This window comes from Halichoerus grypus, chromosome 5, assembly GCF_964656455.1.
Source record: "Halichoerus grypus chromosome 5, mHalGry1.hap1.1, whole genome shotgun sequence".
Classification (NCBI taxonomy): domain Eukaryota; kingdom Metazoa; phylum Chordata; class Mammalia; order Carnivora; family Phocidae; genus Halichoerus; species Halichoerus grypus.
The window spans coordinates 17149954-17176060 of record NC_135716.1 but is presented as its reverse complement, the minus strand read 5'-3'; the positions used below and the strand labels follow the sequence as shown (position 1 = coordinate 17176060).

Below are 26107 nucleotides of genomic sequence, written 5' to 3'. Positions count from 1 at the left end.
CTTCCAAAGGATTAGGTCTTAGAAGCAGATTGACTAGTTCAGAAGAGTTATGTATTTTCAAGGCTACCAGTTTTTATTACCAGCATCCCAGTAGGACAATGCCCGTGTCCTACACTCTCACCAACATTTAATATTTGTAATCTTTATGAGTAGTTAGTATTTCATGTCATGTTTATAGTAGTAAGTAGTTTATAGAGTACATATGTTAGCGTATGTATAGCTTGTGTATGTATTTATGTATGTTATTTTTAAAGTCAATTTGATACACATAAAATGCTATCAATATTTACACTTGAATCTTCTATAAGGTTAAATATTTTAAAATTGTTACTTTGTATTTTATGAATTGCCTAGTCATTTTAGTCCCCGATTTTTTTTTTTAAGATTTTTTATTTTATTTATTTGAGAGAGAGAGAATGAGAGAGAGAAAGAGAGAGAGCATGAGAGAGGGGGAGGGTCAGAGGCAGGAGCAGACTCCCCGCCGAGCAGGGAACCCGATACGGGACTCGATCCCAGGACTCCAGGATCATGACCTGAGCCGAAGGCAGTCGCTTAACCACCTGAGCCACCCAGGCGCCCGGCTTTCAGGTTATTTTAGAAACTTACTGTTTTTATACCTCATTCTTCATTGGGGCATGCATTCTCTCTCTCATCAGTCTTTTTTTAAGTTTTATTTAAGTAATCTCTACATCCCACATGGGGCTTGAACTTATGATCCAAAGATCGAATCGCACCCTCCTCCGACTGAGCCACCCAGGTGCCCCCCCCAGTTTTTTTATTTAAAGGGTTTTACCTTTTCCTTTCAGTTTTATAATAGTATATGAGATATCAGTATTATCCCGTCGTATGTCATAAATGTATATTTTTTCCAGTTTAAGAAAAAGTAATTTTTTAAAACAAAAATTGACAACTTGTGGGTCGCCTGGGTGGCTCAGTCATTAAGCGTCTGCCTTCGGCTCGGGTCAGGATCCCAGGGTCCTGGGATCAAGCCCCACATCGGGCTCCCTGCTCTGCGGGAAGCCTGCTTCTCCCTCTCCCACTCCCGTTGCTTGTGTTCCCTCTCTCACTGTGTTTCTCTCTGTCAAATAAATAAATAAAATCTTTAAAAAAAAAATTGACAACTTGTATAATTTTAAATATAAAGAGGGCTATGGGCTATATGAACAATAACTGTTTTTCTTCCTCTTTAGGTTTTCTTTTTACCATTAAGTAATACCATCCTCAGCTGTTTTAAAGATAATTCCATCTTTGCCTGGGAATGTGATACTCTTTCTTGCAGATATCAATTACCAGCTCCACCTGAAAGTTCTAGTATATTATACAAAGTATTTGCCGTGACCAGGTAATGTGCATTTCACTTTTTTTTTAAAGTTTATTTATTTATTTTTAAGTAATCCCTATACTCAGTGTGGGGCTCAAACTCATGACCCTCAGATCAAGAGTCATACACTCCTCCAACTGAGCCAGCCAGGCACCCCAAATGTACATTTAAAAAAATTTTTATTTTATTTAAATTCAGTTAACATGTATTATTAGTTTCAGAGGTAGAGTTCAGTGATTTATCAGTTGCATATAACACCCAGGGCTCATCACATCACGTGCCCTCCTTAATACCCATCATCCAGTTACCCCACACCCCCACCCTCCTCCCCTCCAGCAACCCTCACTTTGTTTCCTAGAGTTAAGAGTCTCTTATGGTTTGTCTCCCTCTCTGATCCAAATGTACATTTTTAAAATACTGAGAATTTAAGAAATCTAGCTTCTAGGAAAATTTTACAAATTTTTATTATCTCACTGTCACATGAGAAAATTTTCCTTCAAACTTATATATGTTCTGTAGAACTTTTTAACTTATTTCAAATGTACGCAAAAATATAAAAATACAGGAAACCCTAATTATAGCGTTCTCATTAGCTGTAATAACTTATAGCCACTTTTATTTTATCTATAACTCAACCTGTTACTACCTCCTACTACCTACTGCGTTGCCCTAAAGCAAAGCCCAAGCAGGATCATTTCATCCATAAATATTTCAGTGTGTATCTCTGAAGGAAAGGGTCCTTTTTGGAACATACCCATAGTACTATTGTCACTTTTCTTTTTCAAGTTTTTATTTAAATTCCAGTTCATTAACCCTTTTATCACACTTTTTAAAAATGAATAATTTCTGGGGCACCTGGGTGGTTCAGTCAGTTAAGCATCTGCCTCCGGCTCAGGTCACGATCCCAGGGTCCTGGGATCGAGCCCTGCGTCGGGCTCCCTGCTCCGCGGGAGAGTCTGCTTCTCTCCCTCCTTCTGCCCCTCCCTCTGCTCATGCTCTCTCTCTCGCTCACTGTCTCTCAAATAAATAAATCTTTTTAAAAAAATGAATAATTTCTTAATATTGTCAAATATCTAGTCTTTGTTCAAATCAGGAACCAAACAAGGTTCACATAGTGTCTTGGATGATATATCCCTTTTTTAATGTTTTCCTTACAATTTATTTGTTAAGGAACTGGTCATTTGTCCTATAGCACTCTCTGTATTTCAGGTTTTGCTTTTTGCATCCCTGCGTTGGTGTTTAATATGATCCTCTTTTGTCTGTGTTTCTTGTGTACTGGTCATACCTATATTTCCTGTAAATTGGAGGCTTGGTCTGATTCAGATTTGATTTGGGGTCAGGAAGACATGATAATGATAGGTGGTTTGTGTACTTTCATCCGACGAACACTTCTCTTGTGATATTAGTGGCCATCGATGATCATGACCTAGAACGAGTATTGCATTAGAGGTTAGCAAAATGGTGCTATGCTAATTCTGTCATTCCTTTTTCCCTTATTTACTAGAAACCTTCTATAGAAAGGAACTTCTTCTCATCAACTCTCTGGTTACTAGTTAGTTACAAAGGAAAGGCAGGATAAATGCTTGATTTCCCTGTCTTTAAAAAAAAAAAATTTTTTTTTTAAGTAGGCTCCATGCCCAGCATGGAGCCCAATGTGGGGCTCAGTCTCACAACCTTGAGATCAAGAGTCAGACTAAGTTTAACCAACTGAGCCACCCAAGCGCCCCTCAAAATTTTTTATGAAAAATAATGGGTTGGTTTATTAGCATCTTTCAGAGGTGGTCAATGAAGGCTTTGCCTTTAATCTTTGTGAATGAATGATTTAAACATAGTCGACATGATTTAATCCATTGACATTATTCTTAGTGATGCTCCAGTTCTCTCATCTTTGACCACTGGGATCCTTTCAAGTTGGCTCTGAGCGCCTTTGATAAAACTCCAGTTGTCTGTTTTGAATGTTGTCATTCTTTCTCATCTGACGAGATATTCCAGGCTTATCTTACACATTTTCTGTCCCAAACCTGGAATCGGCCATTTTTCTAAAGCGCCTGCGTTCGTTTTAGTGGGTAATGATATTTCAGAACCTAACCTGGATGCTAGGGGTATTCCTTGTGACTGATTCGGTAATTGTCTCTAGGCCTTTTCAGTGGAAGAGCTAGAAAATATATGTTATTTCCTTATTTTCTCTCACCCTCTTCTAAGCCATGAATAAATCCCATCAGTTGCACCAAATGAGATCTTGACTTGGTCTGATCTTGTGCATTGTCACGGCTATTACCCTACTCCAACTACCCTGGTCTCTTTCAGACTCCTGTAATAGTCTCCTTGTTTTCAATTTCATTTCATTTCATTTCCTTTTTTTTTTTTTTTAAGATTTTATTTATTTAGAGAGAGAGAGAACATGAGCGGGGAGGAGAGGGAGAAGCAGGCTCCCCGATGAGTAGGGAGCCCAATGTGGGACTCAATCCCAGGACCCTGGGATCATGACCTGAGCCGAAGGCAGACGCTTAGCTGACTGAGCAACCCAGGTGCCCCTCAATTCCATTTCCTAAAGTCAGTCTCTACATAGCAGATAGAGTGGGGGGTTTTGGTTTTTGTTTTTTTTTTTTTAATTTTTTTTTTAAGTAGGCTCCATGCCCAGTGTGGAGCCCAATGCGGGGCTTGAACTCAGGACCCTGAGGTCAAGACCTGAGCTGAGCTGACTGAGCCACCCAGGCGCCCTGATAGAGTGGTCTTTTTAAGTCATAAGTCAAATCATGACACTTCCCTATTGAACTCCCTTGAAAGGCTTTCCCTTGTATTTAGAATAAAACCCAAACTCCCCATAATATCCCTGAGGCCTCTGTCATCTGGCCTCAGTTTTCCTGTCTTTCCTCCTGTTTCCTTTTCCTTTAACACAATTCCAGCCACGCTTGAGTGTGACTTCTCTCTCTTCCTTAGGTGGCTAACCTTATTCCTTTCTGAACACTCACGTGTCGGGACCAGTCTGGAATATCAACCAGCATGGAATTCTTCCTCCGAATCATCAGCATGGAATTCTTCCTCCGAATCATCCCTTAACTGGCTCATTCACATTTTTTAGGGAGCAGACCTTCCTCCTTTCCCAACTCTATAACTCCCATCTCATTTTATAGTTCTTTATAGAACTATCGTCAGCTGAGATCAAGTTCATTTTTTTGCTTCCCTTCCTCTAGACTAAAAAATCCCACAAGAGCAGGGATCCCACCTGCCTTGTTCACCATTGTGTCCCTGGTGCTTGAGATGATACCTGGCTTGGAATAGACACTTTACAAGTCCTTGGTGAATGAATGAGCAACAGCATTGCAAGTTAATACAGCTTATTCTTCTTGTACCTTATAAAAGTAGCTTGCTTTGAGCAGGAAAAAAAAGTTGGAGTTTTTGGGTTTTTCATGTATCGGTGCTGTACCAACTCAGTATAGTCCTGTGTGAAATATAGGAAGTTGGATTGAGATTATGCTATAAAAGATAAATGTTACTCAGAAATCCTCAATCAAGTCATCAAACAAGTACTTGTTAAGCTGGTGTCTTAGTACAATAGGTAAAAAATATATATATGCTGTAAACCTGAGCTTTCCTGTATGGGACTATTTAGTAAAAATTAAATGAAATTATTTTATTTCCTCAGAAGCATTAGCCACATTTCAAGTTCTCAGTCACATGTGGCCAGTAGTGAGCATATTGGGCAGCACAGATGGAGAACATTTCTATCCTGTTGGATCATATTGGACAGTACCGCTGTAAACAGTCCACTTAGTTGTACTTTCTCACCTTTTGTTCTGCAGAGATGGTCGAATCCTGGCCGCTGGAGGGAAATCAAATCATCTTCACTTGTGGTGCTTGGAAGCTAAACAGCTATTCAGAATTATTCAGATGCCTACGAAAGTTCGAGCCATCCGCCACCTAGACTTTCTCCCTGATAGTTTTGACGCTGGTTCCAATCAGGTTAGTAATATAAAGGTAGGACATTGTACAATTTCTGAACCATCTTTGCTCTTGTACCGTGATTATTACAAGGACTTGAAATTGCTAAGATTATGAAGAGTCTAAAATTGAAAAAAATTTACAATATTAGGTTCTGTATATTATTGACAACCCTTTTTCTAAAATCAATATACTTTAAATTTATGTCATGCTTTATGGTTTACAGGGTGCTTTAGCGTGTTATTTTTTATTTGTGTATAGGGAAGGTATTCTCACCATTACATAGACTGACATTAAAGCTTAGAATCATTAAGTGACTTGTCAACATTCCTATTAATTGTAAGGATTAAAGGGGGGAGTAGAATTAAAGTTTTCTCTATGTTGTACTGTTTGATCTACCATAACTTGTTGCCTGAGTTTTATGAAGCATGTTTTCTTTGTATCTTGCCTTAGTTTACAAAATATTCCCCCCTCTACATACTATTTTGTAAAAATTTTCTTTGCTTATGTATTTTATTCATTTTATTCATTTTTTTAAAGTAGACTCCACGCCCAGCGTAGGGCTTGAACTCATGACCCTGAGATCAAGATTCACATTCTCTACGGATTGAACCAGCCAGGCACCCTCACACCATTTTTCTTTTTAATAGTTGAGTAGTCAAACCTTAACTTTCTTATTTTAAATTGACTGTTTTGAGTCGTGTACTTTAACAAGTTATATATAACTCATGACCCTGAGATTAAGAGTTGCATGCTCTGCCAGCCGAGCCAGCCAGGTACCCCAACTTAAGTTTTTTGAATAGATAATGCATTTACAAGGTTGAAAACATAAAAAACAAATAAATAAAAAGACAATGAAGTGAAATCTCTTATTCTTCTCTCCCATTTGCCCAGTTACTCACTCTCCATAACCACTGTTGTTATAACACTCCTGTTTCTCCCACTTTCTTACGCAGCTTTGCACCTTGCTTTTCTTCACTTTTTTTTTTGGCTTTTCTTCACTTAATTATTGACCTTGAAGATGGTCAGTAGAGAACTTTTTTTTTTTTTTTTTTACAGCTGCATAGTATTTCATAGTTTTTTAACCAGTGCTTTGTTATTGGGCACTTAGCCTGTTTTTAGTCCTTCTTTATTACAAATAATGGTGCACTGAGGGGTGTCTGGGTGGCTCAGTTGGTTAAGCATCTGCCTTCGGCCCAGGTCATGATCTCAGGGTCCTGGGATCGAGCCCCACATTGAGCCCTCCGCACTCAGCAGGGAGTCTGTTTCTCCCTCTTCCTCTGCCCCTCCCCCTGCTCGTGTTCTCTCTCTCTCTCAAATAAATAAAATCTTAAAAAAACAAACAAACAAATAATGGTGCACTGAATAACTTTTTGCACACACCATTTCATACATCCTCTCCATAGGATAAAATCCCAGAGTTGAAATAGTAGTATTAGGATTATGTGCGTCTGTAATTTTGAGGGTCTTGCCAAATTGCCCTCTAGAAAGGTTGCATCAGCTGTGAGTGAGGGGGTTTCCTGCAGCCTGACCCAACAGAAGAGATTGCCACCTTCAGACTGTCTCCAGCCACTTCCAGGCTGTCGTCTTCCATGTAGCAAGTGACATCAGCATCTCGTGCAGCCCATGATGGCACAGCTTGCCAGCGCCGGCACTGGGGAAAGAACCCGTGCGTAGACAAGGCAGTAAAGGGGTCTGTTGTGTATTGACTTACGCTTTTTTAGTACATGTTTTCAATTTTTCAAATTACGTGAGTTAAAACGAAGTTTTTCCCCCTTTAAAAACTAGATTCCTTCTTACCCTTCCTTGCAGCCCACAGACTTTCTTTTCTCCATTCCCCAAATGTTACACCTGCCAGAGTCAGGTTTATGTAGGGGCAGCAGGACAAATGCTAGTTCTGATCAAGCTGTGGGGCTGGTAAAGGAAAACAAAGCCTCCCCCCTCCTTGCCTCTGACAACTAGAGTGGAGGTCAAAGTTAAGGACTGTCTAATCATCTGTATTCCCTCTGAAGGGATTAGTACAGATGCTCCCTGCCATAGTCTCTCAGGATGGGCACCTTGCTGGTTCTGGTCAGAGTCAGGCTTATCTGGACCTCAATAGGGCAAATCTACATGAGCCATAATTAGAGATTTTGAAATACATGATGGCTCTTTGCGAATATAGTCTCTGACAATCTTCCCCCCCAACAAACAAACAAACAAAAAAACCCCATATATAGCTACATACACATATGTATGTGTAAATGTGTATAGTTTGATGTTTAGGGAGTTGACTTTTTTTTAAATTGAGTTATAATTGACATAAAACATTAGCTTCATAATGATTCGATATTTATATACATTGTGTAATGATCACTATAATAAGTCTAGTTAATGTCTGAGACATTGGACTTTTAAATGTGTTTTTGGAACTCATATATTGTTTCTCTCTACTCTTAGGTTCTTGGAGTGCTAAGTCAAGATGGTATAATGAGATTTGTTAATATACAGACCTGTAAACTTCTCTTTGAAATTGGGAGCCTTGACGAAGGAATTAGCTCATCAGTAATTAGCCCACATGGACGGTACATTGCATCTATTATGGAAAATGGAAGTCTGAACATATATTCAGTTCAAGCTCTAACACAAGAAATAAATAAGGTATGTTATCAAGTAAAGAATATCACGGGTTTTGTTTTGTTTTGTTGTTAAGATTTTATTTATTTATTTGACAGAGAGAGACACAGTGAGAACAGGAACACAAGCAGGGGGAGTGGGAGAGGGAGAAGCAGGCTTCCCGCGGAGCAAGGAGCCCGATGTAGGGCTCGATCCCAGGACCCTGGGATCATGACCTGAGCCGAAGGCAGCCGCTTAACCGACTGAGCCACCCAGGCACCCCTATCACGGGTTTTTTTTAAAGATTTAAATGTTGTATCATCAAAAATAAAATCTTGGGATGCCTGGGTGGCTCAGTCAGTTAAGCATCTGCCTTCAGTTCAGCTCATGATCCCAGGGTCCTGGGATCAAGCCCTGCATTGGGCTCCCTGCTCAGCGAGGAGTCTGCTTCTCCCTCTGTGCTTTCCCTTCCTCTCTCTCTGTCTCTCAAATAAATAAATAAAATATTAAAAACAAACAAACAAAAACAAAAAAATAAAATCTTTATGCTCTGATTTTCTAAATTCCTTGGACCTTATCCATACTTCTGGGTTTTGTTTTGTTTTTTTTCCTCTTCCTCCCAAAGCCACATCTCTCTGCTTTTTTTCTTTCCTCCATGATTTTAATTTTAAGTAATCTCCACCCCTAACGTGGGGCTTGAACTTACAACCCCAAGATTAAGATTCACATGCTCTACCGACTGAGCCAGCCAGGCCCCTTCACACTTTTCTCAGCTATGCTCCTTTCTTAAGTTGCTGCCTGCCTAACAGGCATCTGTGGGGTCCCTATCCCATTCAGCGTGCCTGTCATGATCTCCTTCCCAAAAGAGATCTTCAGTCCCAGTCTCTTCATTTCTGTGTCAGTCTTTCTTCCCATCTTATAGGTTAGAAATCTTGGAGCTCTAGGACTGTCCCTGTACATCTGTAGATCTAGTCAATATTAAGTCGTAGTTCTTAAATTTGAAATAACATCTATATAAGTGTTGCCTGTTGTCCATCTCCACATTAGCTGTCCCTGTATTTGTACTCAGTAACTACTCTTGGGTTCAGTTATTTAAACCAATATACCAAAACTTAGAGGGGCGCCTGGGTGGCTCAGTCATTAAGCGTCTGCCTTCGGCTCAGGTCATGATCCCAGGGTCCTGGGATCGAGCCCCGCATCGGGCTCCCTGCTCAGTGGGAAGCCTGCTTCTCCCTCTCCCACTCCCCCTGCTTGTGTTCCTGCTCTCGCTGTGTCTCTCTCTATCAAATAAATAAATAAATAAATAAATAAATAAATAATCTTTTAAAAAAACAAAAAAAAACTTGGAGCCCTCAGGGCCTCCCTCTGCCCATCAGTCCCTCCCTCTGCCCATCAGTCCCTCTTTTATATAGCACGTTTCTAAAATAATACTGTCATCATCATTTCTAAAATAGTGCTACTTTGGTGGCTTCCTTCCTTTTGTCTGCCACTTTAAGTCCAGACTCTAATGCCTGACTGTCAAAGTCCTCTCTAATCTTGTCTGGTCTGCCTGTCTAACTTACTTCCCCAGACTTGTAACTTCCCTCACTGTCTCCCCATAGATCCCATTCTCATTTCTACATCTGCTGCATTGTTCATTTCACCTAAAATATCCTTCCCACTTCTCTTTCATGGTTATCTAGAATTTCCCCGACTTGTTGCCGAGTCTCATTGTCTGTGTGCAGCCTTGTGAGGTCTGGGGTCGTGTCATTCCCCTGAGAGGGACTTTGCTGATCACCTGGTCTAACGATTTCCTTTTATGGAGGAAGAAGCTCATGCCTCAGCCTCATCACACAGCTAGTCATTAGCAGGGCCCGTGTTCTGTTCTTAAAATGATAGAGTCTTTTTGCTATGTGTCTGCTCCTTCTTGTCCTTTTTATCTTTTTTTTTCTTTTTTTTAGTTAGACAAGTAGTGTCTTAACACAGAAAAAAAAAATCAAAAGATACAGATAAACAAAGAGATGAGAATCACTCAGTCTCTCCTTTCTTGGATGATTTTGAGGTGTATATTTTCCCAGGCTTTTTTGTCTATGTTTGTGAATGTAGGCAGTCCGTCCTCGTTATTTATGGATTCTGTAAATGTGAATTCACCTCCTGGTAAAAATGTATTTGTCACCCAAGGTAGTACTCAGCGCAGTGACAGGTGTTCACACGTGCGGGGCAGTGCAGAGCTGAGCTGCCTGGCCTGCCGTCCTCAGCCGAGCTCACACCCGGCAGCACTTGGCCTCCTTATTTCCGCTCCCATCCTGCAAACCAGGGTCCTTTCCCTGGTGTGTTTGCGGTCACATTTTTCACATGTCTGTGCTTTTTGTTGTTGTTTTTGCTCTTTAAAATGCCCCCACACACACACACACAGTTCTGCAGTGCTAAGTGCAAGAAGGTTGCGATGCATAAGCTTTTCAGGCACGTGTTACAGTGCTGTTGGCATGAGTTCAGTGTTCACGAATCAACAATATATATGAAATAAGTGTCTTTAAACACAAACATACACTAAACAAAGTGACATATTGATTGGCTGATAGAAATGCTGTGATCACTGGCTCACAGGGACCTAACTATATTTCTCCTAGGATTGGTGATTCAATATCACTAACTCAGTACTTGCGGCTTCTTTATAGAACAGACCTACTGTGAATAGCGAGAATCTACTCTGTGTGTGTGTGTGTGTGTGTGTGTGTGTGTGCATACGCACATGCATACATTTTCTTTAACCATATGGAATTAGACTCTACTGTTCTCGTAAACTTTAAAAATTTTAATAACATTATTTGCTCTTAATGGGAGTTTTCAGCTTAGCTGAATTTTGGAGGAGCTAGGTACATGTTATTAATAGAAGCGGGGAGAGATCTGAGAAAAACCAAAGTAAGAGTAAGTCAGTGACTTCCTCTCTGCTGTTTGTTAAGCAAATTAACATCATATTGACCAGAAAAGCTAGAGTATAACAGAAGGAGGATGATCTTTTTTTCTTTTTCTTTTGTACACATTACCAGTGTCTTCCTGGCTATTGAAGGCTTACACGAATGCTCAGGTCTGTAGTTTCTATAGAACTGACCCATGTTCCATTCCTTCAAGTCCTGTTTTTTGGCCATTGGAGAATTATTGGTGCTAATTGTGCTAATAAGTAAGCTAATTGCTACTTCTTTGTCGAAGTTTTAACACTACTAAGGTATTGGCTATGCGGGTCATATCTCAGGCCCTAACTTTTGGGAGATTGTATTTTGTGGAAGCACATGAAGTTCAAGAGAAAAAACGTGGCACTAGAATAAAAATTTTAATAAAGATTGGGAAGAATGGATTGAGGTTAGAAAGATGGGCAATATTTAGAAGTCAGACCATTTCTAATAGCATTTCATAGATAAAGAATTGAAAAATTGAATCATAGAATAGGTGGCCATCATACTTTTTTTTTTGGTCAGACCTATTGTTATACTTTCCATTATCCTTATGTTTTTTTCTAGATGTGAATAAATGACCATGTATCCGAGAAAAACACCATTTAAAAAATCTTATAGAAACAGTTACAACTTTAAATGCTTTTTATAATAATTAAAAAAAAAAATTTAGTATCTATGCCATGTGTTAATACACATTACCTACTGTATACATTTTACAGTGTTATGTATTCATCACACTGCAGTTGGCAATAGGGAAGACTTTTTTTAAAGATTCTATTTATTTGAGAGAGAGCACGAGAGAGAGCATGAGCGGGGAGTTGGGGGGAGGGTAGAGGGAGAGGGAGAAGCAGACTCCCCACCAAGCACAGACCTGACACAGGGCTCAGTCCCAGGACCCTAAGATCATGACCTGAGCTGAAGTCAACCGTGTAACCTGACTGAGCCACCCAGGCGCCCCAGGGAAGACTTTTTTGGACTCAGACAGTAGGCTGCAGATTTCAAAAGCAGAAGTCCTAAACCTCTGAAGATAACATGAGAAAAATCTCTGAAACCTCAAAGTAGCCTTTTAGTAGTCTATGTTATGAAAAAGGGTCAAGATGTTTGCTTTGTTCTGCTTTATTCTTTTGGGAGTGAGAGGGGAAGAGGTCAAAAAGTTTGGTATCCTTTTCAGAGAGCTTTCCTGAGGAGTGGTGATTCATTTTCATTAGACATTACCTTGGAAGATCACTGTGCTGGCTTTCATGACAATGGGAATACGAGGTACTGTGTCCAACGTGTGTTTTTCTGAAATCTAATGTGTTCATTTGGACATATGGGGTCTTCCCTGTGTTGTTGTTCTCTGTTTTCATATGAAAGGAATTGACACTTTGGCTTCCAGAAAAAATTCTTAAAAATCACACATCCACCTAGTCTTTGATTTGGGTCTGGGCTAATTACTAAGGAAACTTTTAGCAATGAAGGCCTCAAACATTTAAATGGTCTGTGAAAGTCATTGTACTTTCATTAATATTTAGAACTCGGGAAGCCTGAGTTACCTTATCTGCTCATTTCCTTTGAAAAAGGAAGATCTTTTGATTTTAAAGTGGTATTATTCATAGAGAAAATGTGTTAGTGTATCATTTTCCCTTAAGTAAATTGTTGGGGCTAGTTTTCTTCTTATTTTCCCATAGAAATGAGGATTAAGACTCTAAGTGGTGCTGTCCAAATTGCCCGTTAAGCTGTTGATGCCCTAGGGGACTAACAGCCTTCTCTGTGGAGCCAGGGACAGAGGCAGGCCTCCCATGCCTCTAGAGGAATGTCATTTGACAACTCCCTCAGAGAAATTCACTTGAGCCCAAAGAATATTAGGGTGCTTCTCTCCCCGTTCTAGGAGGGCCCTACGTCCAAATGTGCCTTCTGTGCTGATTATCACCAAACTACTAACTTTATTGCGCAAGTATAAAAAAAATGGATTGGGGCATCTGCCTTCGGCTCAGGCCATGATCCTGGGGTCCTGGGATCAAGCCCTGCATTGGGCTCCCTGCTCAGTGGGGAGTCTACTGCTCCCTCTGCCTCTGCCCCCCCACCCCCACTCATGCTCGCTCGCTCTCTCTCATGCTCTCTCTCTCAAATAGATAAATAAAATCTTTTAAAAAAATGGATTGATATACTATGATTGAAGGCCAGCTTTCAAGGGATAATTAAATTCTCTATTGTTGTTAATCATGTATCTTTATTGTGTTCTTCAAAGGAATTTGGCAGAAATTTGTTTTGATTTAATGACAAGGAAACATTCTTGGATATTTTATGTACACTTTTTGCTTGAAGAATAATGATGTATGTTAAGGCACATTATGAAATTGATCACAACAAATTTTGTAAATCCTACGTGGACAGGTCTGTTTTCCAAGGATAGCCACTAGATTTTATTTTTCCCCCTTTTAGCCACCTCCTCCCTTAGTGAAAGTGATTGAAGATTTGCCCAAGAGTAAACTGAATTCTGGTGACCTTAAGATAAAAGTAACAACAGGAAGAGTACAGCGGCCAGCAAAATCAAGGGAAAACAAAATACAAACCAGAATACTAAAGCAAGACCTGGCTGGTAGTTTTGAAAATAAAGAGGTAAGAATATATTATAATTACATTTTTGTTTGTCATGACTCTGCTGTGGACAAGATTGATGATACCTTAGGCCATCATCACTCTTCCCTCTCTTAGAAGTTAAAGGAAAGAAAAGGAGAAGAAGTTGTAGCTGAAATTATAATGTGCCTTCTAAATTTTAAGTATGTAATTAGTACATGTTTATGATTTTTAAAGAAGTCAAATAGTATAGAATTGCACTGTCCAGTACGCTAGCCACTAGCCACATGGGACTACTGAGTACCTGAGATGCGCCTAGTCTGGACTGAGATGCGCTGTATACGGCAGATACTCATCCCACATTGAAACTTCGTATAAGCAGAAGAAATAAAATATCCTGGAGTGCCTGGCTGGCTCAGTCAGGAAAGCATGTGACTCTTGATCTTGGGGTCGTGAGTTCAAGCTCCACGTTGGCTGTAGAGATTACTTAAATAAGTAAATACATTTTTTAAAAAGGAATATAAACAGGGCGCCTGGGTGACTCAGTCGTTAAGCATCTGCCTTCGGCTCAGGTCATGATCCCGGGGTCCTGGGATGGAGCCCCGCATCAGGCTCCCTGCTCGGCGGGAAGCCTGCTTCTCCGTCTGCCACTCCCCCTGATTGTGTTCTTGCTCTCGCTATCTCTCTCTGTCAAATAAATAAATAAAATTTTTTTAAAATTAAATAAATAAATAAATTCAGTTTAGTTAATATATAGTGTATTATTAGTTTCAGGGGTAGAATTTAGTGATTCATCGGTTGCTCATTACATACAATGCCCAGTGCTCATTACAACACATGCCCTCCTTAATGCCCATCACCCAATTATCCCATCCCCCCACCAAGCTCCCCTCCAAAAATATTGGTTAGTTTTAAAAAGCTAACTAGCAGGCACAAGTCTAGCTGTGTAAAGATTAGACAATATTGTTCCTGTTCAGGGACTGAGAAAATAGGCTGAATGATAGCTCTGAGACATGGTCTGACCTCAGCTTTCCTGAGAATTTATAGGAGGCTTTTCTGAGAAAACGGAGGGCATGATCACAGTTGACTTCTGCGAAATAAAAGAGGCACCACCATCAGGGCATCTGGCAGTGCTCTAGTGTGAGTCAAATTCGGAAACCCTACAGAAATGTGTCAGGGAGTGGGCTGCTTCTAAGCAATCCGCAGCCGGCTGTAAGGAGTAGGTCCAAGTAGAACCCTTGTTCAGGGTGAAATGCATTTCGTCCACTAATCTTGGCGTCGGGTTATGGACGGGGAAGCAGGAACTTCATCTGTACGTGGTCAAGATAAGAACAGATAAAACTCAAGCCAAACCCACCTGGGCGTTTTATCTTTGTTTACAAAGAGGTTCCAGTGGCAGCAGGTGTCTTGCAGATGACGGGAATGAATGTGTCTCTTTCCTAGATCCTATTGCCCCAGCCTTCAGTCTCTGGCGCATGGCTCTCAAAGGGGGATCTTCATTCACCATCCTCTTGGGTTTTCCCTTTACCTCCTCTTACATTGGACTACCTGTTTTTTATGGTAAAAAAAAGGGGGCATTGAACCAAGTCAGAAAATCTGGCTTTGAGTCTTGAGCCAAGACTTATTGATCAGGTTTGTGTCACTGAGCTCTGACTTACCCTTTTTCTCAAAGAAAAAACAACATCCCATCTGTTTCGTTGAGTTGTTAGCATCAAACGAGGTCATCTCTGAAAATGGCTTTATCATCCCCAAATCTATAAAGTAATTTTCCATTAAGATAAAAATTGACTTAAAAGTAAGAAGGGGGAGGGGCACCTGTGGCTCAGTCATTAGCATCTGCCTTCGGCTCGGGTCATGGTCCCAGGGTCCTGGGATCGAGACCCACATCAGGCTCCCTGCTCGGCGGGAAGCCTGCTTCTCCCTCTCCCTCTGCCCCTGCTTGTGTTCCCTCTCTCGCTGTGTCTCTGTCTGTCAAATAAATAAATAAAATCTTAATAAAAAAAAAAAGTAAGAAGGGGGAAAAAAGTGGAAGGGTGGGGAGAGGAAGAAGGAAGAAAATAGCAGGACGCGTTGCTCTTGCCGCTGGGATTAGCAGGTGGCAGCCCGCCGGCCACATCTGGCTCCTCCGGCTAAGAATAAGTGTCACATTTTTAAATGTTTACATTTTAAGTATCTTCATAATGTCCTTGATTTTATCTCTTGACCCACAAAGCCTAAAACATTTACTCTCTGACCCTTTACAGAAAAAGCTTGCCAAACCCAGGTCTAGGGTGATGTGTCATGAACTTTATCCGCTGTGCACATGCGCACTGGAGAGAGAGAGAGAATAGAGAGTCCCACGTTGTAAAAATATTTTTTTACTGCGTGTAGTGTTCTAAAATTGGAAAGCCACGGGGTACCTGGGTGGCTCAGTTGGTTGAGCGTCCCAACTCTTGGTTTCAGCTCAGGTCATGATCTCAGGGTCGTGAGATCGAGCCCCGCATCAGAATCCATGCTCAGCGTGGTGTCTACTTGAGATTCTTTCCCCCTCTGTCTCTGCTTCTCCCCCTGCTCATTCCTCCCCCCTCTAAAATAAATAAATAAATGAATAAAATCTTTAAATACATAAGTAAGTAAAGCTGGAAAGCCACTGTGGGCTAGATTACCTTTTCAGTTTTGTGATTATGTCACTTACTGATATTATTTATTTATTTATTTTTTTAAGAATGAGTTGTCCGATGGCTTAAACAAAAAGCGTTTACAAGTCTTATTAAAAGGCTATGGTGAATATCCAATGAAATACAGGTAAAATTTACTTTCTTTCATGTTAAATCAATTTTACCCCCCAAATTTTTCTTGGTTAAAATTACGTTTTTGTTCCAGAATGTTCATTTGGCGTTCTCTTCTACAACTGCCTGAGAACCATACGGCATTTAGCAGCCTGGAAGATAAGGGTGTTCATGTGGCATTTCTCAACCTTCAGAAGAAATACCCCATCAAAAGCAGGAAACTACTCAGAGTATTACAGAGGTATGTTCGGTATATTGCAGCAATATATGTATCTTCCTAGAGATATTTATTAATTACAAACAGGAAGATAGTAATTTTATAGTAGAGAAACTTGGCCGATACCACCTTAACTAAGTAGTCAGATTTAAAATCACCAGTAATAATACACATCAGTATGTTGTACATCACTTTTTGGTATTCTTGCCAGAAATTTATAACCTCACTCTAAAATTGTGAGAAAACATTGAGGGACAATATATAAAATAACTATGTGGTATTCCTCAAAAATGTCAGTGTCCAAAAGATAAGAAACTGGGAGCTTCCACATTGGAAGAACCTATGGGGACTTAGCAAAGAAATACAGTGTTGCATCCTAGATTGGCAAAACGAAAAAATGACACAGCAAAATGGGAAAAATGATAAAATCTGAATGAAGTCTGATTTAGTTAATAGCACAGTACCAATGCTAATTTCCTAGTATTGATAATTGTACTATATTTATGCAAGATGTTAACAGAGTAATTTGAGTGAAAGGTATACAGGAACTCTACCGATTTTACAGCTTTTTGTAAACCTAAAACTATCTCAAAACAAAAGGTTTAAAAAAAAAGGGAAACCTTGAAAGTATCAGAAGTAAATATGGGAGAATTATAGCCCTAGAGTAAGGCAAGCCTTTTTAAACTTGACATACCCGAAAGAGATTGCTATGAACATGAATCTCTACATGTAAAAAAATTCCCCAGAGACATATGTAAAACTGAGAAGGTAGATACAAAACATAGGACAAATAAAAGACTGGTTTCTATATGAAGTATTCATTTAAATGAGCATGGAAAGGACCAATGAATAAAAAATGGAAAAAGGATTGCATGTGTAGTTCATAGCTGGGGATATGGTTCTTAGGCATGAAAAGATGCTGTACCTCCCTTATAATAAATGCCAATTAAAATTACATCGAAAATATATATACACATATATATTTAAAACCACATTGAAATACCATTTCTCACCTAGACTAAAGGTTTAAAAAGAAGGTTGATAATAAAACACATTGGCCAGAGAGAAAATGGGCATCCCTTTACTCTGCTAATGAGAATGTGAATAGCCACTATTTTTGCAAAGAATAATTTGGCACTGGCTATTGAAATTAATGCACATGTTTTTTGATTCAGCAATTCCACTTCTAGGAATTTATCCAAATCTATATTCCTACATGAAGAATGATGTAAATAAAACAATAAGCATGGCATTATTTATAAAGGATTAGAAACAACTTAAATGCCCAGTAAGGCCAAGTTAAAGAAATTAAGGTGTATCTATACGAAACTATCTTGTGTATCAAAGCTCCACATCTAGTGAAAATGAACTGTTTCCAAGATACTATTAAGTGGAAAACACAAGGTATAAAACAATGTTTATACCAACCTTTCTATTTTTTAAAAAAGGATCTCTACTTTTAACAGTGGTTCTGGGGAAGTAAGCTAGATGATAAAGGTAGGAGGGAGAATTTTCATCAAATATACCTTCCATAGCAAATTTTTTATCAGGTGAATATATTATTTAGTCAAATTTTAATAATAAACTGTTTTCTGGTCTTTATCTCCTTACCTGATTCACAGAACCCTATCTGCATTAGCTCACTGGTCTGCCATCTTTAGCGACACACCATATCTTCCGCTCTTGGCATTTCCATTTGTAAAATTATTCCAGAACAACCAGCTCATTTGTTTTGAAGTTATTGCTACTCTCATAAGTAAGTACGTAAGTATTAAATAATGAAACCAAGAGTGGATGTCCTGTATATTTTTGTGACGTCTTTGCAGCTTTGTAACATTTAACAGTTCTGGTGTTGAACCATCAGATAGAGAGCACGGAATGGACAGTTCGGACATTTATACATAAACCTTTCTATTTACAAGAAAATTTGGATAGTTGCGTTTTAGAAGATACCATTACAGGTTAGATTTTGTTAGTTAGAAGGAAGCAGGGGCGCCTGGGTGGCTCAGTCGGTTAAGGGTCTAGCTCAGGTCATGATCTCAGGGTCCTGGGATGGAGCCCCGCATCCAGCTCCGAGCTCAGCGGGGAGCCTGCCTCTCCCTCAGCCCCTCCCATCCCTGTTTGTGTGCGCACGCACGTTCTTTCTCAAATAAATAACAATCTTTAAAAAAAAAAAAGGTAAGAAGGAAGCAGATGCTTCACTTACTGAAAGTCAGTTATTATTCATAGGACTGTAGTAAGTACGTAAGGGATTTAGCACACAGTGCCCGTTGTGGAAGCTGCTAACTGCCGTCCTCGTTCTCAGCATCCAGAGCAAACATTTCTTGAGAACTTCCCGTGTGCCAGGTACCGTTCTCGGTGTTTTGCCTTTATTAACTTATCTAAATCTTACAACAGTCCTATGAGGTAGGCGTTGTTATTTTCTTTTTATAACTGAGGAAACTGAGGCACACAGAGCTTAAGTTCCCAAGGGTAGGTTGGTGGCAGAACGAGGGTTTGACCCAGGCAGACTCCAGCCTGTGCTGCGAGCCGTTGTGTTTACCCTTGCCGTCAACAGCATCTACTCTGAAAAGTGAGTCCTTTTTTTCATATTCGTATAATTAGGTCAATAAGCTGAATCCAGTTATAGATTGGTTTAACAAAAATAACCAATTTTATATGTATTTTAAATTGCTTTAAAAGGTTTTCTTATACAAAGGAGATAAGCACTTAACTGTAATTACAGTAAAATTTTTAAAAGTAGAAATAAAAAGATTCAAGCATACATATTGTGAATATTATAGTGTATTTCTCTTTATGTTTTTTTGTTCATTTAATTGCATTATATTTGCTTTGATAAATTTTTTACTGATTGGAGAAAATATAGGAAAACATACAAAAGAAAAGAAAATTCACCAATGTTCCTCCTCCTCATTGATAATCTTTGATATAATATATTGATGAATTTCTTATAAGAGCATTTTCCCCAAATCATTAAATATTCTTGAAAAACATAATTTGTTTAATATAATATATAATAACTGTGTAATATAATATTCCATCATATAGGTGTATCATAGTTTAGTCCCCCAATTGCTAGACCATTAGTTTTTTTTTAAATAATTTTTCCATACTTTTTAAGCAGTTTTTAAAATTTTTGTAATTATACTACTTTTTTTTTAAGATTTTTTATTTATTTGTTTGAGAGAGAGCGCATGAGCTAGAGGGAGGGGCAGAGGGAGAAGCCAACTTCCTGCTGAGCAGGGAGCCCGACACGGGGCTCAATCCCAGGACCCTGGGATCATTATCTGAGCTGAAGGCAGACGCTTAACTGACTGAGCCACCCAGGCGCCCCTATACTACTTTTTATTTAAAATGTTAGGTACAAAAAAATAAAATAAAATAAAAAATAAAATAAAATGTTAGGTACATTTCTCTTTTTATAAACTTTATAAATATTTTGGGGTTTTTTTTGTTTTGTTTTGTTTTTAAAGATTTTATTTATTGGACAGAGAGATAGACAGTGAGAGAGGGAACACAAGCAGGGGGAGTAGGAGAGGGAGAAGCAGGCTTCCCGCCGAGCAGGGAGCCCGATGCGGGGCTCGATCCCAGGACTCTGGGGATCATGACCTGAGCTGAAGGCAGACACTTAACGACTGAGCCACCCAGGCGCCCCTATAAATATTTTGTTGACTAATATTCTTTTTTTCCCCCTTATGACTCTAATATTCTATAATGTGAATGTACTAGTTTAATCTGTTGTTGGACATTTAAGTTATTTCTAACTTTTACCTAAAGAAACAGTGTTACAACTATCTTCACATATAAATATGTATAATATTTTCTCTTGGTCAATTCCTAGAATTGGTATTGTTAAGTCATAAAATATGAATATTCTAATTGATTCCTTAAAAGAGTTATACTAGGGGCGCCTGGGTGGCTCAGATGGTTAAGCGTCTGCCTTCGGCTCAGGTTATGATCCCAGGGTCCTGGGATCGAGCCCCACATCGGGCTCCTGGCTCAGGGAGGAGCCTGCTTTTCCCTCTCCCTCTGCCTCTCTCCCTGCTCATGCTTTCTCTCTCTCTCTCTGCATCTCTGTGTCTCAAATGAATAAAATCTTAAAAAAAAAAAAAGGGGGGGTTATACTAGTTTACCCTGGCAATAACACTCGGAGTTTTAAAAGGAAAAGAAGCAACTCAACAACAAAAAGACAAATAATCCAATTTTTATATGGGCAAAGGCCTTGATTAGAATTTTCTCCAAAGAAGATACACAAATGGCTGATGAGTACATGAAAAGATGCTCTGGATCATTAGTTATTAGGGAAATGCAAATCAAAACCACACTGAGATACCACTTTATACCTTCTAGGATGGCTATAATTTAAAAACAGGAAAAAAATAGGTGTTGGCAAGAATGTGGAAAAATTCTAGCCTTCATACATTGCTGGAAATGTAAAATGGTGGTCACTGTGGAAAATTGGCAGTTCCTCAAAAAGTTAAACATAAAATTATCATATAATCCAGCAATTGCACTCTTAGGGATTACCAAAAGAATTGAAAACAGAGGGCGCCTGGGTGGCTCAGTCGTTAAGCGTCTGCCTTCAGCTCAGGTCATGATCCCAGAGTCCTGGGATCGAGTCCCACATCGGGCTCCCTGCTCGGCGGGAAGCCTGCTTCTCCCTCTCCTACTCCCCCTGCTTGTGTTCCTGCTCTCGCTATCTCTCTCTCTGTCAAATAAATAAATAAAATCTTTAAAAAAAAAAAAAAAAAAAAGAATTGAAAACAGAGATTCAAACAGATACTTGTGACTATCCATGGTAGCGTTATTCCCAATAGCCAAAAGGTGGAAACAGCCCAAGTATTGTCATCATCATGTTATCATCATTGCTAACAGATGAATGGATCAACTATGTATATAGTATATATAATATACGATGGAATATGATTTAACCATATAAAGGAATAAACCCTGAAAGCTAGGCACAAAAGGACAAATTTATATGAAATATTTCAAATAGGCAAATTTATGGACACAGAAAGTAGATTAGAGGTTACCAGGAGTTGGAGGAGGTGGGAATGGGAGGCTAGTCCTGAATGGGTACAGAGTTTCTGTTTGGGGAAGGATTTTGCAAATAGTGATGGTTGCACAACATTGTGCATATAGTTATTGACACTGAATTGCATACTTAAAAATGGTTAAAATGGCAAATGATATTTTACCCTAAGAAAAGCTGTTTATATGTAGGTAAGCGTGCAAAACTATTTTTTATTTCCAGTAAAATCTTGTTATATCGCTGGAGTATGATTATGTGCTGAGGAATTGATTTTCTCTTCTAAGCCTGAAATTTAAATCTAAAAGATCCATCATGGTCAGCATGAGTAGCTGTGAATTTTCACCAAGGGTCTCAAACTAGTTTTATTCAAGAAACATTTACTGAGCTCCAACTAAATGTTAGCATTGCTTGCGATACACCGTTGTTCTGGCTTTTTAGGTTTACAGTCTAGTTGGGACCTGGGAAAAAGGAATACAGTCCTTTGGGATATGTTTATAAAAGTCATCTTTAAGCACTCTTTACAGTCTCTTTTATGACCAAGAGGGAGTTCTTCCGGTTTAGCCAAGGATCTCCACACAGTTCTTTCTCTTTATCCTCTTCTCCGGTGAGTTCTGTCTCTGGGTCCTCTACCCATACTTCTGTTGTGGTGACACCATGCAGAACAGAAGACGAGAAGGCAAACACCGTGTAAAGCAGGGTTTCCCTCATGCCTAACTGAGAACTGTGTTCTCTTGATGAAGACTAGTTATAAATATCTGAGCTGTGTGTGTGTGTGTGTGGTGTTTTAAAATTCCTAGGACTAGCAGTATCTGAGACATGATAGACACTTAGCATGTGTTGCTGAACTGGGTTTTTCTTTTAAAGTTAAAAGCAGCAGTTAAAGAAGCTGAAATAATTTCTTTCAAAGCTTAGTTTTTGCAAGAGTTTATGCCTCAATTATTAACTCACATTTACTTACTAATAAATAATTGACTTCTGGAATTAGTAGGCCCTTTATAACCAGATATAATCCAAAATTCTGCCGATCTAAGCCTCCTTTTGCTAATATGAGAAAGGAGATCTTATTGTCAAAGGATGGAACCACAACTCAGTGTTTAAAATAAAAATCCGAATTCAATAATTAAGGAGGGCTGTGGTGATTAGATGTAGTCCATTGAGTGAAACTAACTGATCTTACCAGCGTTTTTAGGAGAATGTTTTGGGGGTTGTAGTGGTTACTCAGTGAGTTAACGTGAGATGTAGAAGCATCTTGAGCAGAATAGATTCTGCTTTCCACTTGCTGACTTTCAGAGAATCCCTCCATCACTGGTTGGTTTTCAAAGTCAGGTTTACTGAATAAGTTGTCGATGGCTTAGATTTAAAACCAATTCTGGTGGTTGTTATCACGGCCGTAGAACAGTCACTCTTGTCCTGGTAATAGGGACGTGTTTATTCTGCTATTATAACATTTAATGGATAGGGGTATGATACATGCCCATTTGTTTTTATGTGTTGCTATTGATGTGTAAGAATATAATCTTGGGGGCGCCTGGGTGGCTCAGTTGGTTAAGCGTCCAACTCTTGGGTTCGGCCCAGGTCATGATCTCAGGGTCATGGTGTTAGGCTCCACCTTGGGCGTGGAGTCTGCTTAAGATTCTCTCTCTCCCTCTGCCCACCCCCCCCCCCACGCTCTCTCAAAAAAAATTAGTAATTTTGGACATTTCTTATAAACTTTTCTAATTTTGATTAGGTATGAATTTGAGTAGATTTTAGGAGATTGTCAAGACTTAAGAAGGAATCTTTTGTAGAAGGGTCATTTTGTTAACCAGGCGAAGCAGGAAGCAGAGCGCCCTACAGGAAGATCAGGAATACTTTGGGAAGTTCTGTTTGTTTTAATGGACACTTCCTCATTGACTGCTCTCAGTTGAAGAAATTGGGCAATTCTATAAACCTAAAATACAATGTTAACATGATGCAACTTTAAAATCGATGGTTCTAGAACTTAAAGAGTTATCATGTTTTCTTTATTAATGGGCATATTGAGGACATAGAGTGGATTCATGTAAGAATTGCAGAATCCTTTGATAATATAGAATGGTAAAGATAGATTTTCAATTTTTTTCTTCATAGTCAATTGGTGTCAACACTGGTTTGAATATTTCCCTAACCCTCCCATCAATATTCTCAGTATGATAGAAAATGTTTTGGCATTCCACGACAAAGACCTGCTGCAGCACTTCATAAATCATGACATAACTTCCCAGGTAAGAAGTGTGAGGTTTTTAGGATAACATGACTAATCTTGGAAGCTAACATTGGTTCTGGTATTAAATAAGACAGAATTTTCTTGGAAGAGTATAATAAAAGAACATACTACCTTTTGTATTTTAACGGTATTCCATTCTTTTTCTTCATTAAACTGCTTTCCCAAAAGTCTATAAAGAAGGGTCCATATTAAGGCAGTTCTTTTCAGAATTGTTTTGAATATAATGGTTTTAACAGCTACCTCAAATGTAAGAGAGTATTAGCAAGGACTTAATGACTTTTCCATAGAAAACTAATAAGTTTTTCCTTATTTATTTTAGCTGTATGCATGGCCTCTTCTTGAAACTGTTTTTTCAGAAGTACTGACAAGAGAGGAGTGGCTAAAATTGTTTGATAATGTCTTTTCCAACCATCCTTCGTTCCTCCTGATGACTGTGGTAGCCTACAACATATGCTCTAGAGCTCCTTTGCTCAACTGCAGTCTTAAAGATGATTTTGAGGTAAATATCCTTGTTCTTAAGTCGCAGTTCTCAAGTCTTATTTATTCCCATTGAAGAACGGATACATTTATTGAGTACCTGTGCGTGTCAGGTTCTGGTGCCGGGTGGGAGTAATGGGGTGGGGAGCAAGGTGTACCAGTCACACCCTTACTCTGACGTTGTTGGTCGACAATCCAACAGACAATCAGAGCACGCTATTTGTCTTCAAGTCGTAGCTTCAGAAAAGAAACACGGTAATACTGGAGCTTAGCGCTTGTTCCCTGTGTAAAGGATGTTTACCAGTTGAGTCCTTGTTAATTCCTTGGGTGGTTTTATCAGTGATCCATCCAGTCTGTGACAATCTGGATGCTTATTACACATATGAAATGGTTACTCTGAGAATTTTGAGATATGGCAGGAAGGTTACTTGAAAGCGTTAGAGGAGGTTTTTAAAAGGAGAGGGTCAGTTGGTTAAGGTCATGATCTCAAGGTCCTGGGATGGGGCCCCAAGTCGGGCTTCGCACTCAGCGGGGAGTCTGCTTGTCACTCCCCCTCTGCCGCTCGCCCCGCTCGAATGTGTTCTCTCTCTCTGTCTCTCAAATAAATAAATACAATCTTAAAAAAATAAAAATAAAAAATAAAAGGAGAGATTCTTTTGGTAAACAGGATGAATTGGGTTTGTTACTTATTTAGTGGTTCCTGTCAAACTTTATTTTTTTAAAGGTTTTTAGTTTTTCTTTTTTTAAGCATTTATTTATTTGAGAGAGAGAGCGGGTGGGGAGGGGCAGAGGGAGATAGAGAAAAGGAATCTCAAGCAGACTCCCCACTGAGCACAGAGCCTAACGAGGGGCTCAATCTCATGACCCCGAGATCATGACCTGAGCTGAAATCAAGAGTCGGACGCTTGACCGACTAAGCCACCCAAGCACCCCTGTCAAACTTTATTTTTACTTACTGTTCACAAGATACATATCTATATATATTTTAGAATTTGGACCTGCCAACAGAACAAGATAGTGTGGAAACATTTCAGATATTTTTAACAAATCAAGCTAATTTATTTTCAAATTTATTTATTTTGGATTTTGCAAGGAAAAAATCCAAGCAGAAGAGTTTGCTCCATTGTTGGTTGAAGTGTTCTTCTTCTAATATAAAGGAGGCCTTCTGTTGGAGTTAAAATTTAAAAAGTATTATTTCAGAAGTTTGGTTTTGAAATCTTATTAGACTTTGAAAATATGAAATTGACTCTTCATTTTAAAACTTGGGTTAAGAAAAGTTTCAGTGAATTTGCCAAGAAAGGAAAGAGAGAGAGAGGGAGGGTGGGGGGAAGGAAGGAAGGAAGGGACGGAGGAAGGAAGGGAGGAAGGGAAGGAAGGAAGAAAGAAAGAAAGGAAGAAAAGATAAATTCACAATTTTTAAACTCTTATTTTCTCCCTCATAACTGCTTTATTAGATAAATCAGAATTTCAACACAAAGTTTTCTTACAGTATTTTTTTCATCATCGGAATAACCTGGATATAAGCGTTGTCATTAGAGAAGTCTATCATCTCATGGATACCACTCCTACTGATATTCATCCCAACAGCATGCTTCATGTCTTTGTGGCCTTGACAAAAGGGCAATATCCAGTATTTAACCAATATCCAAAGTTTATTGTGGACTATCAGACACAGGAGCGAGAAAGAATAAGGATTGATGAATTGGACTACCTGAGGGAGAGGTAATCATGGAATAGTTGTTCTTTGTGTGATAGTAGCAAAATCTGTCATAAATACAGACAGAATTTTTTATGAAAAACACATGTAAATTACTAAGTATTTGTGTAAAATCAGAGTTTGAAGGCTGGGAATATCTTTAAAAATATTTAATTCTTGCATATAGAAGTAAAACAATGACATATTAATCAGGTATACATCTTGTGTTTTGGTTGGACTTAAATTACTCAGTTTTCTTTGTTTGAATTTTTTTCTTTGTTTGCATTTCTTGGTGAGACTTACATAGGGCATCCTTTTC

At 39.0% G+C, this 26107-nt stretch overlaps 1 protein-coding gene across 12 annotated transcripts in view; it reads left to right on the top strand.

Moving 5' to 3' along the window:
• Positions 1 to 26107, top strand: part of TBC1D31 (TBC1 domain family member 31) — a 65518-nt gene that overhangs the window by 17695 nt on the left and 21716 nt on the right. For 10 of the 12 annotated variants that reach the window (XR_013447706.1, XM_078072053.1, XM_036108347.2 and 7 more), the window contains 10 exons: positions 1191 to 1342; positions 5125 to 5284; positions 7703 to 7903; positions 13216 to 13392; positions 16055 to 16134; positions 16213 to 16359; positions 17958 to 18091; positions 23480 to 23613; positions 23935 to 24114; positions 25582 to 25814. Coding sequence is in view for 11 of the 12 variants with exons in the window: in XM_078072053.1 (XP_077928179.1) it covers positions 1191 to 1342; positions 5125 to 5284; positions 7703 to 7903; positions 13216 to 13392; positions 16055 to 16134; positions 16213 to 16359; positions 17958 to 18091; positions 23480 to 23613; positions 23935 to 24114; positions 25582 to 25814 (1598 nt within the window). In the remaining variant the exon portion in view is untranslated. The remainder of the gene's footprint in view (positions 1 to 1190; positions 1343 to 5124; positions 5285 to 7702; positions 7904 to 13215; positions 13393 to 16054; positions 16135 to 16212; positions 16360 to 17957; positions 18092 to 23479; positions 23614 to 23934; positions 24115 to 25581; positions 25815 to 26107) is intronic. The other 2 variants (XM_078072055.1, XM_078072054.1) reach the window with 2 other exon arrangements.